Raw genomic sequence first — 25,342 nt, 5'->3', positions numbered from 1 at the left:
GCTCCGACAGGCTCTTGCACAAATCTCACTAAAAGCTGAGCAACCCCGGTAAGCAAGGCTTTGGTGGAGGTGCCAAGGGGACTCGTGTAGGGCAGCACTCTCCTGTTTCACCGCAGCTGGTGAAATGGAACTGACCGCCCTTGGATTATGGGAAATGTCCATTCTTTCAGGGGTGGGACTAGAGCTCAGACGGTAGAGGCAGGCCACAGCAGAAGACCTGGCTTCCATCTACAGCATCTCCATAGCAAGTGATGGCAAGGCTCCTTCTCTGCCTGAGACCCCCCAAAAGCTTCTGCCAGTCAGAATACTGGGCCTAGGCGGACAGCTTGGTCTGACTTGGTATAAGCCAGTCTGCCGTGTCTCTAACTCCATCCAATTTGCTGAAGGCTGTGCAAATAACAACTGGTTCATTACTGGCATGTCTTCTGCTGTGGGGTTTGCATAGCTGCCATGGCAGCAATGGTGACAAGTAGGCGCAAATGTCATCGCTGGCCTTTAAAGCCCTAAATGGCCTCAGTCCAGTATATCTAAAGGAGCATCTCCACTCCCACCTTTCTACCCGGACACTGAGGTCCAGTGCCGAGGGTCTTCTGGAGGTTCCCTCCCTGCGAAAAGCCAAGTTACAGAGAACCAGGCAGAGGGCCTTCTTGGTAGCGGCACCCACCCTGTGGAACGCCCTCCCACCAGATGTCAAAGAGAACTACTACCAGACTTTTAGAAGACATCTGAAGGCAGCCCTGTTTAGGGAAGCTTTTAATGTTTGATGCATTATTGTATTTTAATATTTTGTTGGAAGCTGCCCAGAGTGGCTGCGGAAGCCCAGCCAAAAGGGCGGGGTATAAATAATAAATAAATTATTATTATTATTATTATTATTATTATTATTATTATTATTATTACAGCTTTGCGTCAGCACAGTGTGCTTGCATTATTACAAACAGGGATGCGAGTGGTGCTGTGGTCTAAACCACTAAGCCTCTTGGGCTTGCCGATCGGCAGGTTGGCAGTTCGAATCCCCATGACTGAGTGAGCTCCCGTTTGTTCTGTCCCAGCTCCTGCCAACCTAGCAAGTTGAAAGCACACTGGTGTGAGTAGATAAATAGGTACTGCTGTGGCAGGAAGGTAAACAGTGTTTCCGTATGCTCTGGCTTTCGTCATGGTGTTTCTGTAGTGCCAGAAGCAGTTTAGTCCTGCTGGCCACATGACCCAGAAAGCTGTCTGTGACCATACACCGGCTCCCTCAGCCTGAAGCGAGATGAGTGCCACACCCCATAGTAGCCTTTGACTGGAGTTAGCCGTCCAGGGGTCCTTTACCTTCTACCTATTACGAACACAAACAAGCCACTGGCAATGCATGTAAGGATGTTTCTGCAGGGTTGAGGCTCAATGAGACAGGTTTGCATAACAGACCCCTGGGTGAACCAGCGTCTCGCCAGATATCCATGTTGTGCAAATGACTCTGAACTGCATTTTACATGGGGCTGCCCTTGTAAACTGCTTGGAAATCGATGGCACAATTATTATTTTTCAGTTTCCAAAATATTTTTGGTTGCTGGTGGTGCACCAGGCCAGCATAGCTACCCCTCTGAAAATTCTGGGTTGTGTCTAACCAAGCTCTACTCAAAGTAGAACCACTGAAATGACTGGACCTAACTTAGTCATGCCCATCAGCTTCACTGGGTCTACTCAAGAGTATGACTAATGTTTTAATCAATCTGTGGTTTTATTTTTCATAGATTATAAGACACACTGTGAAGTCTCTTGGATTGAAGAGTAGGACACTAAGCAGCAGAATAAATGAAAATAGGTTCGCGACTAAAATGGCAAAGGGAACTTTTGGGTTAAGGGATTCAAAGCGGCCATTAGGCACCTTGCCTGCTACTCTAGTGCTTATTGATTGCAAACATTAATTTTCCAAATTACAATTTCTGACTGGGGGTGGGGATCTGTTTCCCTCCCCCCCCCCAGATTTTGCAGAGAAACATGTACCTTCTTTCAATATTTACAGAAATGCTTAAAATAAAAAATAAAAATACTGGTGGACATGTCCGAAAGTGAGGGCCTTCTGGGAGATGATTTATAATGAGCTAAAAAAGGTATTTAGATATACCTTACCTAAGAAACCGGAGGCCTTTCTTCTGGGCATTGTAGACCAGAATGTGTTAAAGAAAGATAGAACCCTTTTTATGTATGCTACTACTGCAGCAAGAATTCTCATCGCAAAGCATTGGAAGACACAAGATTTACCCACGCTGGAGGAATGGCAGACGCAGTTGATGGACTATATGGAATTGGCTGAAATGACTGGCAGAATCCGAGACTTGGGAGAAGAAGCAATGGAAGAGGACTGGAAAAAATTTAAGGACTATCTACAAAAACATTATAAGTTGTATGAATGCTAAGAAAATGCACCTTTTAGGAAATCTTAGCCCCAGCAATAGCAATTAGGTGAAATGAAAATTAAGGTACAAGAAATTTGAGGTGGAATTAGGAAATAATTTTATTGTGTTTTAATTAAAATATATAAGAATTGGTGTACAATATTTGGAATTTGATAACATGATAAATTGAAAGATACAATAAGTTATGAAATAAGATGACAAATTGCTGAAGTTTGTATTATAAATAATGCAAGGTCTGGAGGATGTGGGGAAGTCCAGTAGATTTGATAAAAGGATTACGGAAATTTGAAACTTTTATATTCTTTTTCTTTTATCTGTTTTTCTTGTCTGTATCTCTGTATCCTGTAAAATTAATAAAAATATTTTTTTTTTAAAAAATAATACAGTGGTACCTCGCAAGACGAATGCCTCGTAAGACGAAAAACTGGCAAGACGAAAAAGTTTTTCGTTTTTTGAGTTGCTTCGCAAGACAAATTTCCCTATGGGCTTGCTTCGCAAGACAAAAACGTCTTGCAAGTTTGTTTCCTTTGTCCTGCAAGTTTGTTTCCTTTTTCTTGAAACCGTGCATTCAGGGGGTACAGTTGCGACTTGGCTTCGAGGAGCAACTCATAGCACGCGGTGTGGTAGCCTTTTTTGAGGTTTTTGAAGACTTTGGTGATTTTTGAAGCTTTTCCAAAGTCCGTGCTTCGCAAGACGAAAAAATCGCAAGACGAAAAAACTCGCAGAACGAATTAATTTTGTCTTGCGAGGTACCACTGTAGCCAACTCAGCTTTTGTAGCTGGAGTCATTCCAGACCCTCCCCTCCCAGGCCAGGTGGGAAAAGGCCTGCAAGTCTTCCAGGATTCACAACCAAGATGGTCTCCTGTACTCGCCATTCAATAGTGAGTCCCATTGGGTTCACTGGGGCTTGCTCTCGGGTAAAGGACTGCATGTTCAATTGAATGACAGATTTAGGTATGTGGCTAAAATCATCTCAATTTTTGTTACTGTTTGTAGTTTAAGGGAAACGAAAACAAACATACAGAATTTTTCTTCTGGGAGGTTTTAGCACAAAACAGCAGGTCATCCTCAACGCACTTGCTCAGCTGTGACAAAGTTGACTGAAACAGAATTTCTAGGGCTTTATTAGAATGATGCTTTACAAAAAAAAAGGTTTGCTTTTCATGGCTGCATCTGAAAAAACACCAGGAAGAACATTGCAAAGCTGAAATAACTAAAATCCACGAGTTGGTTTTTGTAAACTGGATATTAGGACAACTTTATTTCAGCAAAGGGGGAGAGGAGAAGGGAACTTCCAACCAAACAAAACAAATTAATTAAGCATTTAAGACCCTGGGTTTTACAAATTGAAGCATTCCAACTCTTCTGTAATATTTTTTCTTTTCTTTTTAAATAGAATGCATGAAATATCTTCCAGGCCAAAACTGTCTTTATTATTTGAGGGAATGCAGAAAAGTGGGGCATTTGCCTTTAAGAGTTTCTCCCATTAATGGAAGGGAAAAGAGCAGTGAGATCAACAAGCAAAGTAGCTAAGTACACTGAGGTCATTTGAAAGCTATGAGTTCTATAGCAGCGGTACAAGACAAACCCGTCAGCTTCCATCCCATTAAACAAGCTATGAGCCATGTGTTAGGCACGGCGTGATTCTGGGCAAATCTCGACCGAGCTACACCCAAGTGTCTGCTTCTCTATAAATTATTCAATTCCTTTTATGCAAATAATGTTTCAAGGAAGCAACGGGGATCTGAAATGGATGGGAGAGAAACATCCATTTAGAGGAATTAAAGACTGGGCGAAAGGTACAGCCTTTTTATAGGCCAAGGCTTCTGAAAACTCCGCAAAATCGGTGCATTCTGAAAGTTTTGCAGCAGAACACAGGAGTCTACATGAAGTTACAGGTTTTGCTGTCCTCCTCTCCCTTTATCCAAGAGGAAACAAAGGATTGATGCCAGCAGACATCATCCTACTGGTTTTTGAAGACTGGGAGGAAGAGGTTTGTGTGTGTGTGTTTCTCACACTGCACTGCGCTGTATCCAGAAAGTTTGGATAGATGGGCTTTCATTTGTGCCGCCGTGAAAAACAAACCGTACTCTTTTCTGAAAAAGTACACACACCATTCGATTTTCTGAAGGCATTGCAACAGCCACACACACTCTGTAATTATTATCTTCTTTTAAAATATATATATATACTTGGAAAAAAATAATAAATAGGACTTAAAACGAGAAAGCAGACCCCAAACAGCAAGAGGATCTGAAACAAGAGCTGAAAGCAGAGAGGTAGAACCGGACCAGGGAAACAGAACTTCACACACAAAATAACCACATCATCTGATCAGGAATTCACAGAGGAAGTATTCCCCCCCCTGTATGTTCTTCCCTGTCACATCGTATCTGCAGATATTGCTTCGTTCCAAGTCCATACTTTCTGGAAATGGGAAAAACAACAACGAAGCAATGCGCAAGTGTGAATGCAGAGGTAGGGACTCGCGGGGAAGAATTGTGCCAGCGGCATAGTTGTTTAGCCCCTCCCGCAGCCGTCGATTCTTTTCCCGCTGATGCACCCACCCCTCTCTACTCGACTTCTGATTTCAGAGTCCAGGAGAGAATTAAGTCAACATTGGATATTCTCCACCTCCCTGCCAATTCCCTCCCGCAGTTATCTGGTATCTCTGAACTCAGGTTGGGGACCACATCTGCTCCTTGGTCAGCATCACGTTCCACTCTGAAGGTACTTTGGTATGACTTGTTTATTGAACGTTCATCCCGAATGGTTACCAGGGAGGGTAGAGAATATGGGCTACTTGATGAGGATCCATTCTGATTTCTGTGCGGGGAGGTTAGATGATGATGCAGAGTGGTGCATGCTCTAGTTATCTCCCGCTTGGACTACTGCAATGCGCTCTACGTGGGGCTACCTCTGAAGGTGATTTCGAAACTGAAGAGCCTAGGACTTGCCGATCAGAAGGTCGGCGGTTCGAATCCCTGCCACGGGGTGCGCTCCCGTTGCTTGGTCCCTGCTCCTGCCAACCTAGCAGTTCAAAAGCACGTCAAAGTGCAAGTAGATAAATAGGTACCACTCTGGCGGGAAGGTAAACGGCGTTTCCGTGCGCTGCTCTGGTTCGCCAGAAGCGGCTTAGTCATGCTGGTCACATGACACAGAAGCTGTACGCCGGCTCCCTCGGCCAGAAAAGCGAGATGAGCGCCGCAACCCCAGGGTCGGCCATGACTGGACCCAACTGTCAGGGGTCCCTTTACCTTTTTATTAAATAAGAAACATTTCAGCCACAGTGAGGAGAGGCCCGGTAAATGCCACCCCCAGGGATCCCTGGCTGGATCGTAAACACTCCAGCAGTGGTCTCGGGTATGGCTGCACACAGCTTGAACATTTCCTGACGCACCAAGTCAGCTTGGCTGGTTGGTTTGCTCCCTCAAGGATGCTCTACCGATGTTTCCTTTTAAAAGAGCACCTCAACACTCAGCACCCATAGCCTCGTGAGGGCCAGCAGCTCCCAAAAACCCAACGCAACCTCTAGCCCATCAGCAGTTGGGTAGTGCAGGGAAAGGCAACCCATTGCTCTCTTCTCCTGATATCCTGGAACAAAATTCCCATCATCCCTGACCATTGGGCCATGCTGGCTGGGGCTGATGTGAGATGGAGTCTATAATCTGGAGGGCTGTAGGTTCCCTGCCCCAAAGACAGAGGGTCAGCTGGCTAATGGCCACAAAACGGGGCTCTTCAACCTGCCCCCCCTATTTCAGATGGCCACCCACATTCCATACACTCTCCTCCTATGTGCCAGTGCCATTTCCAACGTGGCAATCCCAAAATTTGCCAGCTTCTATGGTTCCACTCTGTTGCCATGCTGTGCCCCCCTTGTGAAGACTACCACACCTGATTCCCCCCCAAAAAAAATACATATATGCAAGGAACACCTTTCTTCAGTTCCACAGGAAGAGCACTTCTTGTTTTTCTTTTGCAGAATGCCAGAGGGTTTAAAGAGTTTGGGGGAAGTTATGCTTGGAGCTCAGTTGGCAGAGCATGACACTCTTAATCTCAGAGTTGTGGGTTTGAGCCCCACATTGGGCAAAAGATTCCTGCATTGCTTGGGGTTGGACTTAGAAGGCAGTCCTGTTTAGGGAAGCTTTTAATGTCTGATGTTTTATCGCTTTTTTATTATTATTTTCATTAATTCTGTTGGGAGCTGCTCAGAGTGTCTGGGGAAACCCAGCCAAATGGGTAGGATATAAATAAATTTATTATTATTATTATTATTATTATTATTATTATTATTATTATTATTAGACCCTTGGGGTCCCTTCCAACTCTATAATCACCAACTCACATTTTCTGCTCTCCGATTATATTATTTTCATTCATCACTTGTTACAAGGACAGTCTCCCACATGAATTCCATATCCTGAGCCGACGTATTTTAGGAATGGATGTCAACTTCAATTTATTCCTTGCTATTATCTTTTCTCCAAAGCTGCCCCTGCCAACAATGCTTCCATCAGAAAACCCTTATGCGACCGTAACAGTTACACCTTGTACTCAACCCCAAGTCTAATTAAAACGGAACAACACCATAAAGTCAGGTTAAGGGGACGAATGCTAGTATGGCTATCCATCCACAATCCGTCAACAGTTATGTATTAAATCTGGAATAAACATGGGCTCCCATGGAGCCTCATCTTTTCCACTGATAGCTAAGGCACACCCCTGATTTGCAGTACAACAGTGCTGAGGCTAAAGCTACACGTCGTGTGGTTGTTTTCATAAAGGTATAAATTCCAAATCAGCCTGGGCAGAGGAGCGAAAGTGTCAGAGCAGCTGTTAAATCTGTTTTCCTTCCTGTTGTTTGCCCGTCTCCTCAAGATGTTTCTCTGGGGAGCGAAAATATAGGGGAGAAAACATAGTTTCCAGTAGGGGGGAAGCGTGATGCAGCGGTAGCACTCACCTGACCTCCTGACCACTGAGTCACTGCTACTTATCTGGACGGAGAAGGGTCAAGCACCAGGTAGGTTGGCTCGGTGCAAACACACCAGCAGGAGCACAGGATTAGCTCTGCTGCTCTATCTGCATCACACTGATGTTCCTGCGACTTCTCTGTCTCTGGGTAAGCAGCAGCAATGCAGCTGTCGGGAGGTCAGGTGAGCATCACAACTCCTATCCAGCCACTGTCTGCTGCTGGTTATTTTCTGACACAGGTGGAAGAGGGAGAGGGAGGCGCTTTTGAGCAGACAAATGAAAGAAAGGGAGAGGGTTAAGCAGCCCCTCTCCCTGCCATTCTTCCAGCTGTTAATGGCCTCCCTGAAGGCTGATTTGCATTCTGGTTGTTGTTGTTTTTTATGGGCAGAACTGATTGCACTACCAATAGTCACATGTTAACTGGAGCCTAAGAGTCCCATTTGGTCCTGAGTATCCTCCTCAGTCCTGGATCTGGAAAAAAAATCAGGCATGCTTCATCAACCTTAAGAAACTTAAATCAGTTCATTCATTTCAGTCTCTGATCGAAGATATAAAATGTGAAATTATGGAACAAATTCTCCTGGGGTGTAACTCAAATTGGGAAAGCAAACATCTGGATACAAATGTAAATCAGTGTCAAAACTAGCGTTCGTTCTTCTTGCAGCTATTTACAATTTGTTCGATCCGAAAGTGCAACTGCGCCGTTTCTGAAAGGAAAAGAAAGGAAGTCAAATGAGAAGGGTTATGTTAATTCAAAACAGGGATGCTACAGGAGTTTCTGTGACACAGGTGATGAACAGGTGATTTTATTTTTTTATTTGGTACATCTTGTGTAACTGAAGGCAGTGTGTACCAAGGCTCTGACCAGACCCACCTAAACCTCTTTAGCTTATGGAAGGTGGTTATATTATGTACCCTCCAATAAAAATAGGCAAATCTGTCTTTTTTTTGGATTCCCTGTGTTTCTCATTTTCCTAACCTTAAACTCTGTTTTTCACATTTCCATAACAATCAGTGATTTAAAATGAAATCCTCATGAAAATTCACCAGCATTTTAGTGCAAACTTCTAATAATCACATTTTGGTATGCAGTTTTGTCTAATCTGCACATATAATATACAGAGCAATTACCCCTCATATATTTTTTACACACTGGTTGCTTGGAGAACTCCCATCACAAAATCTAGAGAAATGCAAATTTCAAGGGATAGCTGTTTGAGTTCACATATTGATTTGAGATAAATTAGATAATTTATCATTAAAACTCAAACAAAACTACATTTCTTCCCCATCACGAATCACAGACTATGTCCCAAGTTTCCAGAACTTATTGCCTACAAGATCATTCTTGCTATCTACCCATTCAATTTTTATTCTCCCATCTAAGCAACACAGCTTAACAACAACAACAATAAAAATCAACGATGCCAAGGACTGAATTCACTAAGAATTCACTTCATTCCTATCCCACTTTGGACAAGAACTGTTTTCTAATACACCATGCATGGAGGGGAAAAGGTGGAACCCAGAGCCACTTTTAACATCTCGTATCAATGTTCCGAGTGCAAAAATATGGAATTGACACAGTGCCAGATCAATGTGGTGGTTCGAGTGCCAGGCCGATCCAGTTTCAAATTGGCACTTAGCCATGGAGTTCATTGGGACAACCTTTAGTCAGTTGCCCTCTCTCAGTCTTACCAACTTCACAGGGTTGTTGTGAGCCTAAAAGATGAGGAAAAGAACCACACATATCACACTAAGCCCTTAGAGTAGGGCTTGACTGCAGCCCCCATCACCCCTGGCCATTGGCCAGGCCAACTTTGGTTGATGGGAGTGAGGTCCATTTAGCCCCCTGCCCCATAAAATATTTGAGGGAGCTGGCCCCCCTCAAAGTTGATGGGCATTGCCATTCAGATGGTGTGCATGTGATTGTGGTCCTGTGATTATGTGGCCTGTGGCTTACCTGCCCCCCCCCCATTTTATTCAAGTTGGCGCCCCTGGCCACACGTTAGGCAACCTTAACTTAGGAGGACAGGTGGGATAGAACCAATAAAACCCAGGCAAAAAATGGAGAGCTATCGTTGGCTCTTTAGAAGTCTTCTTCCCCTGTTGCTACATGTATTCTGTGTTTGGTCCTTTGTTTTCAGCCAGAGGAGTGACATACGGGAGTCTGCAAAGTGTAGTTCACACTAAGAGAAAGAGGAAGACGATGTGATCAGTCGCATACCTGCACTCTCCTTGCTGGTGTGGCAGGTTTACGTGGTTCGAGAGGGGCCACTCTGTGGTGCCCCGTGGGCTGGAAGGTTGGCCGAGGCAGCTCTGACTTGCCTGATGGCGACCTCCGCATGGATGCTCCGAGGGTTACACACGCCCGGTGTGGCGTTCTTGGATTTCTTACCTGAAAGCGGAACTGTAAAATCGGCACTTTTCAAACTTAGGGTCGCCATTGTTTTACACCAGAGGTCAGCAACCTAAGGCCCATGGGCTGGAAGCAGCCCATGAGGGTCGTTTAACTGGCCCATGAGCTGCCCCTGAACCAAGCTGCCAGCTTGGTGAGTCCATGCGCGCTGTGCTAAACCGGTGTGGCATGGCAGGGTGCAGGGACTCTCTTCCGCAGCTCCAGAAATCGCTTCTGCGCATGCCCAGACACTGGAAATTGCATCTGTGCATGTCTGCGGTGCCAGAAATTGCATCTGCGCATGTCTGTGGTGCCGGAAATCACTTCTGCGCATTCCCAGATGCCAGAAATTGCATATGCACATGTCCGTGGTGCCGGAAATCACTTCTGTGCATGCCCAGATGGCAGAAATCACATCTGCGCATGTCCACAGTGCCGGAAACCACTTCTGTTGGCGCCTGGGCATGCACAGAAGTGATTTCTGGTGCCGCGGACATGCGCAGATGCAATTTCTGGCACCGCAGACATGTACAGATGCGATTTCCAGTGGATCTCTGCGGGAGTGATCCGGCCTATGCCCGGTAAGCCTTGCCAACCCCTGTTTTACACCAAGCGAGAGGAGTCAAGTTTGTAAAAGGGAAAACAAGGCTGCAGGCAGGTAACTGAACCAGGCTGCTTCTTTGGGCGATTCTGCCTTTAGATGATGTTTGGCTCGGGACTGGTCCCTGGCGCTGGACCTGAACTTGACCTCGACATTGCAGCGCATCATTAAAACTGCAGAACTCCCTCCCACAGGAGGCTAGGATGGCCCCCAACTGGGATGGCTTTAAAAGGGGATTGGACAAATTTATGGTAAGGTAAATGTAAATGACTCCTGGATGGTTAAGTCCAGTCAAAGGCGGCTATGGGGTTGCGGCGCTCATCTTGCTTTCAGGCAGAGGGAGCCGGCGTTTGTCCACAGACAGCATTCCGGGTCATGTGGCCAGCAGGACTAAACCGCTACTGGTGCAACAGAACACCATGATGCAAGCCAGAGCACACGGAAATGCCGTTTACCTTCCTGCTGCAGTGGTACCTATTTATCTACTTGCACTGGCATGCTTTCGAACTGCTAGGTTGGCAGGAGCTGGGACAGAGCAATGGAAGCTCACTCTGTCATGGGGATTCGAACTGCTGACTTCCAATCGGCAAGCCCATAGAGGCTCAGTGGTTTAGACGACAGCGCCACCCGTGTCCCTACAAATTCATGGAGGAGAGGGCTATCGATGGCCCTGATGGCAGCAAGGCTTCTAAATGCCAGTTGCTGGAAACCACAGGGAGAATTTTTCTTGTGCTCTAATCCTGCTTGAAGGATTCTGGTTATCCAGTGCGAAAACAGGATGCTGGACTAGATGGTCCATGGGCCTGATCCAGCAGGCTCTTTTCATGTTCTTAAGTTTACCTAGACTCCCCTTGACATTTCTGGGGGTGCTTATGTATTGGACCAGAGACCTTTAGGGAACCCTGTTGCGCCATCTTCAACCAACCAAGTGGAAGACCTGAGACTTAACCCAGAGAAAAACAAAGAGCATCATGGCCCATTTACGCTCACCTTTGACGGACTCGCTCCCAACCAGCTCATCCACAGAATGAGGGACGATGAAGTCGCCCCCATATAAATAGTTGATACCCGCGTTCAGGTTCACGTTGGCTATCTTCAGGGGACAAGGCTTGGGGAAAGTAGTCTGCAGCACGGGGAATCCACAGTCTATTGGAGAGTTGGCAAGAGGAAAGACCTACATGGTGAGACATCAGGGGTATTAGTAAGTCTCGTCTCTCAGGCTCGGAAATGCCGCAAAGAAACAGGGAGGGAAAGTTACTTACCCAAACTACTATGGTCATGTGTGCCCCCCCCAAAGTTAATCGTTCTACCCGGACACTGAGGTTCAGCGCTGAGGGCCTTTTGGTGGTTCCCTCGCTGCGAGAAGCCAAGTTACAGGCAACCAGGCAGAGGGCCTTCTCGGTAGTGGCACCCGCCCTGTGGAACGCCCTCCCAGCAGATGTCAAAGAGAAGACATCTGAGGGCAGCTCTGTTTAGGGAAGCTTTTAATGTTTGATGAATTACTGTATTTTAATATTTTGTTGGAAGCCACCCAGAGTGGCTGCGGAAGCCCAGCCAGATGGGCAGGGTATAAATTATTATTATTATTATTATTATTATTATCATCATCATCATCATCATCATCATCCTCCTCCTCCTCCTCCCCTAGGCTAAAAAGGGTTCCTCAGTCCTGCTCTTATTTCAAAGCAGGACACATTTCCATTTGCCTTAGAAAAATATTCTACTATGTGCGAGACTGCCTTACAATTCAGAGGTTTCCTCCCAGTGTCCAGTCTGAGGCTGTGACAATTTTATTTCTGCTGGTTAGCGCACTCACCCATTTCCCCCAAGCTCTCAGTCCAAAGAGATCTGCCTTGACTTCATTTCCCACCCTTTCACAATTCAATACAGTACAGCCTGCAAAACTACAATCCCCATCAGGCTTTGCTCCTCTCCTCTCTCACAAGATTCTACTGCCAAGGGTCAAGGGCTATGCATTTGCCTCAGTGCCCTCTGTAAATTTTTTTTTTTAAAAAATGCACTTCCCAGCATGTTTCTGCCTTTCCCTGTTGGATTTTCCTGCACTGCAAAGTTCAGTGGATTATGTTGGCTTTGCTTTAGCATGAGCTGAACCCTAACTTAGTCATGCTCCTTAATGTTAGTGGGTCTACTCTTGAGTAAAACAAGGTTGCATTGCCACCCCCCAAGTTTCCACCACACTCTGCCTTTTTGTGAAAGATCACAGGCTAGAGTTAAATGTCACACTACGATGGACATCCCACTTGCGCAAGCATTTTGGCTCGCCAGACGGAACAATTCCCCCTCTTCCCGCACTGTGTGCTGTTTTGCAGGCTCCCCCAGTGTTAACGGAGAAATCCGAGGGCTCCCTTGGACAAAAAACAAGGACACCAGCCAGGAATAGCAGAGCAAAACAGCAGCCAGTAGGCTTGGTCTTTATTGAAGACTGTCGAGACTGGACTCCCACCTGCCACCAGGTGAAACAAGATGGAAGCCCTGAACAAAAGGAAACCCCAATTTTTATTAGTTACTAATCCCCCAAGCTACACCCCTAGAACTACATCACAACTACATCATGACTGCATCATTGACACATCACAAAAAGGAGGGGTTGAGGGAGGAGTTGTGGTGGTAACCTGAGTGTCTTGTCACCTGGCCGGTTCCACCTTTACTCCTCCCCATGCGTCATTTCCAGAGGACAAAGTGGAGTTGGCAGTTTCCTGCCCCCAGAGGGAAGAGCTGATCACTGTCCTTTGTCTCAGTCCGTGCTGAATCCACTCCCATATGCAAGTACTTTGTGACCTTGATGGTCTTCTGTCTGGGACCATCACGGTTGGCATGCCAACTGGGTAGGGCTCCTGAGTAAATCTTGGTACGCTCAAGGGATTATGGCTGCCCTGGATCAAACCTTCCCCCTTTGATAGTCCTTCCTTCATGGAGCAAAATAAAAGTGGAACGGTGTATATCCGATGTACGGTTGATTTTCTATGAATTTATAACAGAAACATTGCGTGTGTGAGTGTGTGTGTCGAGTTTGTACAAACTAAATGGTTTTTTTTGGGGGGGGGGTCCTGGAGCACCAGCACAGGTTTTTTCTTTGGTGGGGAGGAAGGAGGATGAGGCCCCATTGTGCAAATGGAAGTTCTTATGCTGGGCTTTTGCTGATGGGCCTCTTAAAGTGAATCCCACCTTTAGACCGTGATCAAAAGACCAATGAATTTTAAAATACCGTATTTTTCGCTCTATAAGACGCACCAGACCACAAGACGCACCTAGTTTTTGTAGGAGGAAGACAAGGGGGAAAAAAAATTCTGAATACCAGAAGCCAGAACAGCAAGAGGGATCGCTGCGCAGTGAAAGCAGCAATCCCTCTTGCTGTTCTGGCTTCTGTGATAGCTGCGCAGCCTGCATTCGCTCCATAAGACGCACACACATTTCCCCTTACTTTTTAGGAGGGAAAAAGTGAGTCTTATAGAGCAAAAAATATGGTAGTTAAACCTAGTTGAAATACAAACCCTAAAATACGGGCAGGAGATTTGAGAACTGGTGCATCCCCCTCCCCCAGGTGAGCTCCCCCCAGGATCGCATAAAATTGGTTTGCAAATGAGCTGAGCTATATTTCCCCCCAAGGAGGAAGTAGATTGGCCCATTTCTAAACGTCCTCTGCTAATATTTTCTGGGTGCAGCCTCTGCAAGTGGCAAACCAAAGAGATGAATGGGATCCTTCTGAGCAGGAGGGGCCCTGATGCATGCAGCTGGGTGCTGCCTCCCCAGTCCTCCGCAGCTGTTTCCCTGCTAAGGGAAGCAACGGTGAGCCACAATTTTTTTTCATGCTCCCCCTTTCCACTGAGCCAAGCATGTCTGGGCACCTACATCTTGCTTCTGGGCCTGAGCCCAAGAAACTACAGATGCATCCCTTTCTGAAACTGCCGCCAGTTTACGTCGATTGTGTTTAACACCAGTGCTTCCTTCTCCGCCTTCGGCTGCAGGGTTTAAAATTTGTTTCCTCTCTTGCCGACACCGTTTTTATGTGCTTCTTAATATTCCTAATCGGCCTCGGTCCAATATATCTGAAGGAGCGTCTCCACCCCCATCATTCAGCCTGGACACTGAGGTCCAGCTCTGAGGGCCTTCTGGCAGTTCCCTCACTGCAAGAAGCTAAGTTACAGGGAACCAGGCAGAGGGCCTTCTTGGTAGTGGCGCCCTCCCTGTGGAACGCCCTCCCACCAGATGTCAAAGAGAACAACAACTACCAGACTTTTAGAAGACATCTGAAGGCAGCCCTGTTTAGGGAAGCTTTTAATGTTTGATGTATTACAGTATTTTAATATTTTTTTTGGAAGCTGCCCAGAGTGGCTGGGGAAGCCCAGCCAGATGGGCGGGGTATAAATATTATTATTATTATTATTATTATTATTATTATTATTATTATTATTATTATTATTCCACACAGAAGCACGGCCTGCCCGTGACTCATAGAGGTAGGGCTGAAGGAATGAGGAAATACAACAGGCCCCATAGAATCGGGGGGGGGCGACCCCCAGTCTACAGAACCTTGGTTCCAGGAGCAGTTTGATGGGACTGGAATACAGTCATACCATGGTTCGCGAATGGCTTAGTCATCGAACAAATCGGCTCCTGAACGCCGCAAACCCGGAAGTAAGTGTTCCGGTTTGCGAACATTTTTCGGAAACCAAACATCCATTTCGGCTGTCGCCGTTGTTTCCGGGGCCAATCAGAAGCCGTTGGATTTCGAGTGGACTTTTTTTCTGGACTTCCAGAATGGATTGAGTTTGAGAACCAAGGTACCACCATACCTGCTAGGACTTCAGCCCAAAGCTTGAATTGGCAATATCTTGGCAATATCTTGCAGGCAGGCAAAGCTTGCAGGAGGTGGAGCAAAAGACCGATATTCTCCCGCATGACGTCACCTTGTCCCGCCCCGTTTTACCAGCCCATCTTTGCTTCTCCAAGGGATGCCATAAACTAGGGGTGTCTCCAACTTATAAAAGAGTCAGGCAGGCCCAGGAAATGTATTTGCTGTCAGGGAAAGATAGCAATCAAGGCCTGCCGTACCATTGGATGGGCGGGGTATAAATAATAAATTATTATTATTATTATTATTATTATTATTATTATTATTATTATTGATTCAGGGGATTTTGGGAACAATCTGTATGTTATTTGGCTCATCGTTATAGCGTTTCTACCCTCATGTTGGGGTTTGGATGAGGACTAATGTTTTGGTTTTCTGCTTCCATTTCCAAAATGTTTCCAGAGCACCTTGGAAGAAAACAAGGCGCTAATTAAGATGCTTTCTCCTGTGCGAAATTTCCTGTGACATTTAACACCAAAAACGTACTTTTCAAAGAGAAACGACAGAAGATCTTGCTTCTCAACTTTCTAACAAGCACTTAGGAAAGAACAGCTTTGATGTCGCGAAGGAAACCGAGAAATCGTTTGTTGTTCCACTTCGGTGGCCTAATGAGATAATGCCTCAGTTCTGTTCTAGCTAACGAGGCAGAGCATCTTCACTGAAGCTTTCTGAAAAACCCATAAATCTCTCTCTCCTAAGAGAGGCGAGGCCTTAGCACTCTTTCGGCAGCTGCACTAATACGGCCATGTTTTTTATTTTTAAGTGATGTCCAACGTATAAAAAGCATAGGTCAGTTTGGAAATAAAGGCATTTACAACGTGCTGCAATCCGCTTCACAGCACTTAGAAGCCTTGTATACAAAGCACCACATCTTCAAGCAGCAAAACACACACACACACACACACACACACACACACACCAGTGTTCATTTTTGCAAGGCAACCCGCTGAGCTCTTGGCTCTACAAAGAGGCAGGCGTTGCTTCTGATACTGTAAACATGGCAAAGATGTCGCCTAATGTGTTTTTCGGACTGGGGCTTGGGGCATCATAAACTGAGCGAGTTTTCACGCAGACTAGAGCAGCCTTCACCAACCGGCTGCCCTCCAGATGTTCTGGACTACAACTCCCATCAGCTGCAGCCAGATTTGGGAGTCGTGGTTAAAAACATTGAGAGCACCAGGTTGACGAAAGCTGGGCAAGAGACAGCGGGTGGAAACTCCTAAATTACACCCCTAAATTTTAAAAGGATACCAATAGTGTTGTAGTCAAATTAAATGTAAAGGTAAAGGTACCCCTGACCATTAGGTTCAGTCGTGGCCGACTCTGGGGTTGCTGCGCTCATCTCGCTTTATTGGCCGAGGGAGCCGGCATACAGCTTCCAGGTCATGTGGCCGGCATGACTAAGCCACTTCTGGCGAACCAGAGCAGCGCACGGAAACACCGTTTACCTTCCCGTTGGAGCAGTACCTATTTATCTACTTGCACTTTGATGTGTTTTCGAACTGCTAGGTTGGCAGGAGCAGGGACCGAGCAATGGGAGCGCACCCCGTGGCAGGGATTCGAACCGCCGACCTTCTGATCGGCAAGTCCTAGGCTCTGTGGTTGAACCCACAAATTACATATGCACAAACATGTATTGCAGAATGGTACTCCTCCTACAAAGGAATGCTAGAATCACAGAATTGTGGAGTTGGAAAGGACCCCAAAGCTTATCTAGTCCAATCCTGCGCAATGAAGGAAGAGGGGTGTAAGACCATTAAGCTCAGGGTCTAAAATAAGGATGGGAGCCTGTGGTCTTGCAGGTGTCAATGGGCTCCAACTCCTACCAACCCCCAGGCAGCATGGTCAATGCATGGGGGTAACATGATGGGGGTTGTAGCTCAGACCATCACTGGTCTGAAATTAACTGCTTGCATATATACAACTTCTTGTGTACACACACATGCACACCCATAGAAGCTCTGGAAGCACATTGCAGCGTACTCAGGGGCTGACAGTGTAATTATACTTGCATGCACTTCCTGACGCACATATTGGAATCACAACAGCTTAAAAATCTGGTGTGGTCTTGTTTATGTTGCACAAGCGTACAAACCTCCCGCAGGCAAGTGTGAGGATTTGACCTTACACCAAAAGCGGTAAGAAGAAGCTTGTACTGCACATCGTTCAGTCTTACCTCTCAAAGCCTCACTCGATCGATTGCATAAACCAGTCTGCCATCCTTCTTCATCCCTCCTCTGCCATCCTCCTTCATCCTCCTTCTTCTCAACCCCGTCCTTTGCCCAGCCATATTTAATTCATCCTCCCAAAATCTCTGCCAGAAGCCACTTCTTGGCTGTACCCATCTATATGTCAAGTAAGGTTGATGCATGGAAGTGAGAGCTGAACCATAAAGAAGGCTGATCGCCCAAGAACTGATGCTTTTGAATTATGGTCCTGGAGGAGACTCTTGAGAGTCCCATGGACTGCAAGAAGATCCAACCTCTCCATTCTGAAGGAAATCAGCCCTGAGTGCTCACTGGAAGGACAGATCTTGAAGCTGAGGCTCCAATACTTTGGCCACCTCAGAAGAAGAGAAGACTCCCTGGAAAAGACTCTGATGTTGGGAAAGATGGAGGGCACAAGGAGAAGGGGACGACAGAGGAAGAGATGGTTGGACAGTGTTCTCGAAGCTACCAGCATGAGTTTGACAAAACTGCGGGAGGCAGTGGAAGACAGGAGGGCCTGGTGTGCTCTGGTCCATGGGGTCATGAAGAGTTGGACACGACTAAACGACTAAACAACAACAACAAGGTTGGTGGGGACTAATTTGACTGTCCCCCGATAACGAGGGTGGCAGCGGGGATGGTTCACCCAGAATAAAAAGTGAATTGCAAGCATACGTTCAGTGTCGTTTGGTGCTGCAGGAAGGTGGTTTTTTTAAAAAAAGAAATAAAGAGAGGAATGAACTGACTTTGCAAGCCCCGTCAGAAAGTGTTATTTTGGTTCTTTGGGTGCACAAGGATTCTCGTTCCGGACAGGTAACAGGACCTGGGGGGTGGGGGGGGTGCCACTTTGGGACTTGACAGTAGCTCAAGGTAGCTGTGCCACTGTGTGGAACTAAAGAGCCCTCATTACTGAACTGTCATGGATACCAGACCCAAACATGGCTGCCCCTGAATGCGACTCAAAAACAGGCTGGATTTTTAAAGAGGAAAAGAAGACACCAAAGCCAATTTCTGAGCTGACAGAATCACACCTGCCTCGGTCCTCCCCAAAACGGTAAGAGGCCTAAGCAGACCTTAATTATAATAATTGTGCTTTACTTGCTGTTCTAGCAAATGGACTTCAGCCCTTGCCCTCTCTTCTGGAGTGACTGTTACTCCATCCAGCACCTGAAGGTTAGGTAAGTGGAATACGAGGAGCGGGCGGTGGCAAATCTTGCGGGACACCTGGGATGTGGAGAGGAAAGAAGACAGTGGTGAAATCCAGGTGTTAAATCAAGTGCATTTTGCTCACATCCCTTCCAGAGGTTCAGGTTTAGGCCCTACAGTTAGCTAACAGATGTAACATAACACAGCGAAGGCAGATGTAACACAACACAGATGTAACATACTTAACGGTAAGCACCCACGGAGGGAAATCTTGCTTCTAAACTTGCCATATGCACATGCATATGTCCAAGACAAACTCTGGATCTGCTTTCAATCTCGTCCCTCCCATTGTGCTTTCTAAAAGGCATCATTTTAGAAGAGGCACATATACAATTGAATGACTACAGTGATGCCTCGCAAGACGAAATTAATCCATTCCGTGAGGCTCTTCATATAGCGGTTTTTTTGTCTTGCGAAGCAAGCCCATTGACAGCTTAGCGGATTAGCGCTATTAGCGGTTTAGCGGTTTTTAGCGATCAGCTGATAAGCGGCTTAGGGGAAAAAACCCGCAGGAACTCACAAGACATTTTCGTCTTGTGAAGCAAGCCCATAGGGAAATTCGTTTTGCGAAGCGCCTCCAAAACAGAAAACCCTTTCGTCTAGCGGGTTTTCCGTCTTGCGAGGCGTTCGTCTTGCGGGGCACCACTGTACTGTCTTGCACTCAAAACATTTCCAGGCTTTCTCATGGATATATTTACTGTCAAATGGTGTCAAATGACCTGTTTGGGGATACCAAAACACACACACAAAAAACACTGTACTTAACATCACGAAAATGAGTTCTGAATATTCCAGAATGAGATCATAGAATCACAGAACTGTAGCGTTGGGGTCATCTAGTCCAACCCACTGCAATGCAGGTATCACAACTAAAGCATGTCAGGCCTCTTTGCGAGCACTTCGGTCTTAAGGCAGCATCCTGAGAAGCACTTACTAAATAGACTGTGCATAATTAAGGAGATGAAGGTAAACCTCAGCTTTACTCACCGGATTTCCATATATCGAGAGCTCTTTAATGCATGGAAGACAATCGAGCTTTTCAAGTTCTGACAACTCCTGTCCCAAGATTAAAAAAGGTTGTATTCAAGAGCCATTGAAAGCTTTCCTGCGGAATGCAAGCACTGACAGTCTTATGCAGGAATCTTCATACAGCTTTGCTATGGAGTCCTTCAGGGATCACTTTGGGCAGGAATGGGGAGCCTGTGCCCCTCCAACTATTGGAGGACTGTAACTGCCATCAGCCCTAGCCAGCCTGGGGAATGGCCAGGGATGATGGGAGTAGTGGTCCAAAATCTGGAGGGCTGCAGATTTCCCAGTCATATTCCAATCTATTCAAATCATGACTCCTAATTCCCAGTTGACCATTTGTAGGCTCCATTGTTTCTTGACCGATCCTAAGAGATAGCGGCACAAGATCCATTGCAATTAGGGATGGGGCAGAAATTTATTCCAGTCCCCATTCAAAGGCAAGCCTACCTAATTCGCCCTTCCCAAAACAATGAGTCAACCGAAACACAACCATCCTTTCAAATCTGCACCTCTCCAGATTTTTGCAGTTCTCCTCCAGCCAAGTGTACCAAATAAAATGCATATACCAAGGTAAAGTATGCAATCAAATGCTCACGTAACATAGAAGCATGCATTGCATTAGGGAGAATTCATTTGCAAAAAATGTGTGTTCTAGCCAAAGCTGGATACAAATATGTGATCATTAGGAGGAATTTGCTGATGAATCTTCAAGAGGATTTTTTAAAACAAGAATTTGCAAACTGATGCGGAAATTAAAGAACTGCACTTTGGAAAAATGAGAAATGGAGAGAAACCAAAATGGATAGATTTTCTCTTTCCTAATTGTAACGGCAAAAGACAAGCTGAGTTCAGAATTCAGCACTGGAACCTTTTGCATCCAGCCTTCCCCAAGTTGGTGCCCCCCAGCTGTTCTGGACTGCAGCTCCTACACATCTGAAGGGCACCAGGTTGGGGGAGGCTTCCTCCGCTCTCTCCCACCAGATCCACTGTACCTGAATTCTATTGAGGCCAAGGAAAAGCTTCTGCAGCTTCACCAAGCAATGCAAATTGTTCAGTTCTCTCAGGCGGTTCTCCTCCAGGTGAAGTGCCACCAGGGAGCTCTGCTTAGCAAACGAATTCTCGTGGATTGCTTTGAGTCGGTTATGATCCAGCACCAATTCCTGTAGAAGCTGCAGGCCATCAAGCCCCTCGATCTGGCTGATCTCGTTGCCTGCAATGGAAAGAGCAAAGGATGTGGGGTGTAACAAAAGCAGTCAAGTACAACACTTCCTGTTTGCCCAGAGCGGACACACAGGGGGATGTTACTCCAGCCAGGAGGACTTCCTGTCACACCTGGTCTCCCCCTGCTTGTGACCAGGTAGATGGGCGTGACCCTGTGAGACCCTGTAAAAAGGGACAGTCACGCAGCCATCCTCCTATTGCTCTGTTGACTTCTTCAACTCTTGATGCTGTTCTCTTGATGTATTTTGCTGTCTGCTGGCTCTCAGCCAGCAGCACATGGGCTCATATCCCTACATGGGATGAACCCACTCTCTTTCCTGTAACTACAAGCTAAAACCTGCCTTCAGGGAACCTACTGTGAACTGAATGTAAGTAAACTTCTTGTTATACTTTTAAAGAAGACTGTTGTGTCTTTGTTCTTTTGAAGAGGGAACAAAGGGGATTTACCAGGATCAAAACCAATCTGGACAAGCCAGATTGGATTGCTTAAGTTAAAATTTACCTACGAAAGAGGACTTTGTATTTTTATTTAGTTTGTTTTTTATTGTAATGTATTATGAAAAGTCTTAATAAAACCTTATAAAATACAACAGACACAGAAACACACCTATGCACAGTGCTATTTTTCTAGAAAAAGAGGTGCTGGAACTCACTACGAATCCTTGTTCTCTTATATTGGCAATGGCACCTACCTGAGAGGTGCTGGAACTGAGTTCTTGTGAGTTGTTGCTGGAAAAAAGCCCTGTATATATACACACAGAGACACACACACACAAAACCCCACAGATCAACTGGTCTACCTCTGGCCTTGTCTAGAAGTCTGCAGTGGCTTCTGGGAAGCGAATGGGTAACATTTAGTTGGGGATGATATATACTACAAGCTGAGTCTGCAACCAAATGTTGCTGTGCTCCAACTTAGGGTTCCAGCCCACCCCCCAGACGTCCTTACAGACCTCTCTTCCATCTCCCCTCCCCCCCAAAAAGGTATTGTGTGAACACATGACAATGACTGTTTATCCAACTGTTGTTACTTACCCTGTAAGAACAGAAACTTCAGGTTTTTTAGCCTGCTAATCTGCAGCGAGGCCAAACTGGCAATCCCATTGTAGCCCAGGTGGAGAACTTCTAAGCTCTCCATGATCGGAGGCAAGCTTTCATTGGCTCCCATGTCCCTGAAACAACAAGGGGACCATGTTAGGGGACAGAGCTCAGCCGCCAACTGCCAAGAAAGAAATTTACATACCGCTTCCCCCCACCCCAATGCACAGAGTTTTGCTAGAGCTTTGAAGCAGGGCTGGGCGAGGACACCCTGCTGCTGTTAAAACAGCGGTGCTGGAACCCCCACCATGGACTTCGGGCATTAACATGGAAATCCACTCTTCCCCCAGCAAAATGCCTGACAGGAGGAAAAGTGGAACAGCTGGAAACCGCTGTTTGCTTCTATTTAGTAAAAGTTTCATGATGACCCCTTGGCAACAGCTCTTTGCTGCCAGGGCAAAGTGGAGCAAGACATCAGAATGCAATACTTCTGCCGCTCTGCATAGGAAAAGTCAGGGATCGGCCAAATGGAGGTTACTTCTGAGGTTTCGGCGCACTTCCTTTTTATGGGTCTGGCATGCCAGGTTATCCTGCCAACCTAGCACTTCGAAAGCACATCAAAGTGCAAGTAGATAAATAGGTAGCACTCTGGCGGGAAGGTAAACGGCATTTCCGTGCACCGCTCTGGTTTGCCAGAAGCGGCTTAGTCATGCTGGCCACAGGACCTGGAAGCTGTACGCCGGCTCCCTTGGCCAATATAGCAAGATGAGCGCCGCAACCCCAGAGTCAGCCACAACTGGACCTAATGGTCAGGGGTCCCTTTACCGTTACCTATGCCAGGTTAAGTTAACTGAGGTCTAGCGCCGAGGGCCTTCTGGCGGTTCCCTCGCTGCGAGAAGCCAAGTTACAGGGAACCAGGCAGAGAGCCTTCTCGGTGGTGGCGCCCGCCCTGTGGAACGCCCTCCCACCAGATGTCAAAGAGAACAACAACTACCAGACTTTTAGAAGACATCTGAAGGCAGCCCTGTTTAGGGAAGCTTTTAATGTTTAATAGGTTATTGTATTTTAGTGTTTTGTTGGAAGCCGCCCAGAGTGGCTGGGGAAACCCAGCCATATGGGCGGAGTATAAATAATAAATTATTTATTTATTTATTTATTAATTATTATTATTATTATTATTATTATTATTACACAGCAGCGCACCTAGGGGAGTGTTCCTGGGTGCATTATCAGCAGGAAGCTACAGCCATTCCTGGCCCCTTGACAGGCGTACCTGGAGAATGCGCGTTTGTTTGCAAACTCACCGGTCATATTCCTACATCGCATTTTTAGGTGTTGCAAAAGTTGGGTGCCAACCCTGCTCTCTGCCAAGTGTTGGCAAGAGACTATGAGGTTCCAGGAACTCACCCAGGGTTTTTGTTCCTTTGGGGAACTGAAGATGTAGCAGGGACTATCATAGCTTTAAGAAATATGGGTTATTCACCCATTTACACCTTCAGTCTGCATGGAAGGAGTCCAAATCACGCCCCTTAAGAGGTGCCACCTGAGGCAGCTGCCTCATCCGGCCTCACGGGCAGACTGTCTGTGCTCTAAAGCACAAAGAGCAAACACTTCCGATGGCCATTGCTATGAGAATACTCATACACAGAAGAGGCCTGTGATGATTACTGAAAGCAGGCTGAAAGGGAGGAGTTAATTGCCTTAAGAAGGAAAGGTCATACTGATACCCCGCGAATCAGACAGTGGAATTAAGCAGTTTTTAATTAACTAAAGGGTTCAAGGACTTAATACCCCGACTGATAAGCCTGATTAAGGTCTTTCGGAGATATCAGACCTGCAAAACCCATGCATATCTTTGGCCAGATGTTTCTGAGAAAAGCACAAAAGCCTCACTGTATACCTGGAACAAACTGACAGAGGAGGAGGCTGGACAAAGCAGTCTGATTTTCATAGATTAAGCAGATATAAGGGGCTCACGCGTCTGGGACAAAAGGCCGAGATGCAAGAGAGATTCCATTTGTTTTCTCTTCGTGCCTCTGCCAGGAACTTGTCCACAGCATCTCAAGGCCTTCGTTTACCAGTCTGGGTCATTCACACACCAGTTCCACTCCTCTGCACCCCCATCAGAATGTGTCCCAGAAAAGGTTCCAAATGGAGCTGTTGACTAGGGGGACCCAGGGTGTCTGACTTGGGAAGCAGGCAGCCCCCACTGCAAATGTGTAGAACTGGTTCTCCCTCCAGAGACCAACCTCCCGAAGGGGATGTAACAGCTAAAAATTGGCCGCTGTTTCTTTAATGCTAAAAGAACTAAGTCAGCATGAGTCAGCGGCCTACAATGACTCATGCAACCTTTCACCACATTGTACCTGTATAGATAGAGTGGTCAATGTTAGTGTTGGGTTGGGTTGGCTGGATGGTAGAAAGCTGGTTGCATTTGATGTGTGTAAAAGCTGTTGGTCATGGTTGGAGAAGAAGACTTTTTAAAGAATAATAGCAGCAATACTCTGTAAGAATACTCTTTCTCAAAGACTCTTTTGTGCCAACTAAGGTCTGAGGACTAGGCAAAGGAGTAAAAAGGAGGTCAGAACCTTTTCTTTTTCAAACAGGGGAAGCACCATCCATCTGGGTTTCACAAAGCAACGGTGCTTCTAGATCGGCGTCAGAACACCCATCCATCTTCAGCAGCTCCTGCTGGACTTATCTACGACATACCTGTTGCCTTTAGAAGATCCTTGCTGTCCGTAGCCACTGGATGTCACTTTCTGGTACAGCAGCTGCCTGTTGGTTAAGTGATTTGAAACCTTCTGCCTGGGAAGGATCGACTCGATGTGATTGTAGTTGAGGCAGAGGACCTGCATAAAAAAAGGGAGTCGGAGGATATCAGGTGAATTCAGTTTGGCCATGTAAAAAGGACCCATAACTGACCGTCTGCATTGGGTTGGACCAGATGACCCCTGGCATCTATTTCAACTCTATAATTTTCTATGATTCTATGGCCTAGGATGGGGCAAGTAGCACAAACAGGGAATAAAGACAAATCCACAGTTCTGACCTGCTTAGTCCTAGGATGTCGTGGACTGGTTAGATGCAGAAGAATGGTGAGAGTGACCAGCTGGGGAACCCCCCAGGGAAGAAGGCTCAGAACAAGGGGAGTGGTGATGGGACAACGATGAGGGGGCAGAGGGAGAACTCCCAGAATCAGAAGAGGCAGGAAAAGGGCGGAGAAGAGACATGCAGGCACAGTCTCCAATTGCTTGGGGAAAATCATGGAGTGGAGGGGACTTGGTAAAGGTAAAGGACCCCTGGATGGTTAAGTCCAGTTGAATTTGACTATAGGGTGTGGCCCTCATCTCCACTTTCAGGCCGAGGGAGCTGGCATTTGTCCACAGACAGAA

At 46.3% G+C, this 25,342-nt stretch overlaps 1 protein-coding gene across 3 annotated transcripts in view; it reads right to left on the bottom strand.

Moving 5' to 3' along the window:
• Positions 1 to 7,877: 7,877 nt before the first annotated feature.
• Positions 7,878 to 25,342, bottom strand: part of LRRC9 (leucine rich repeat containing 9) — a 77,265-nt gene continuing 59,800 nt past the window's right edge. For 2 of the 3 annotated variants that reach the window (XM_081858412.1, XM_081858413.1), the window contains 8 exons: positions 24,660 to 24,799; positions 21,945 to 22,081; positions 20,681 to 20,898; positions 19,647 to 19,715; positions 18,552 to 18,677; positions 11,364 to 11,547; positions 9,608 to 9,784; positions 7,878 to 8,081 (listed from right to left, as the gene is read on the bottom strand). In XM_081858412.1, coding sequence (XP_081714538.1) covers positions 9,630 to 9,784; positions 11,364 to 11,547; positions 18,552 to 18,677; positions 19,647 to 19,715; positions 20,681 to 20,898; positions 21,945 to 22,081; positions 24,660 to 24,799 — 1,029 coding nt within the window. In that variant the 3' untranslated portion in view covers positions 7,878 to 8,081; positions 9,608 to 9,629. Of the gene's footprint in view, positions 8,082 to 9,601; positions 9,785 to 11,363; positions 11,548 to 18,551; positions 18,678 to 19,646; positions 19,716 to 20,680; positions 20,899 to 21,944; positions 22,082 to 24,659; positions 24,800 to 25,342 lie in introns of all 3 variants that reach the window. The other variant, XM_081858414.1, reaches the window with a different exon arrangement.

The sequence above is a fragment of the Podarcis erhardii genome (genome assembly GCF_964252035.2).
Source record: "Podarcis erhardii genome assembly, chromosome: 1".
NCBI classification, from domain to species: Eukaryota; Metazoa; Chordata; class Lepidosauria; order Squamata; family Lacertidae; genus Podarcis; species Podarcis erhardii.
This window is presented reverse-complemented; position numbering and strand designations above follow the sequence as displayed.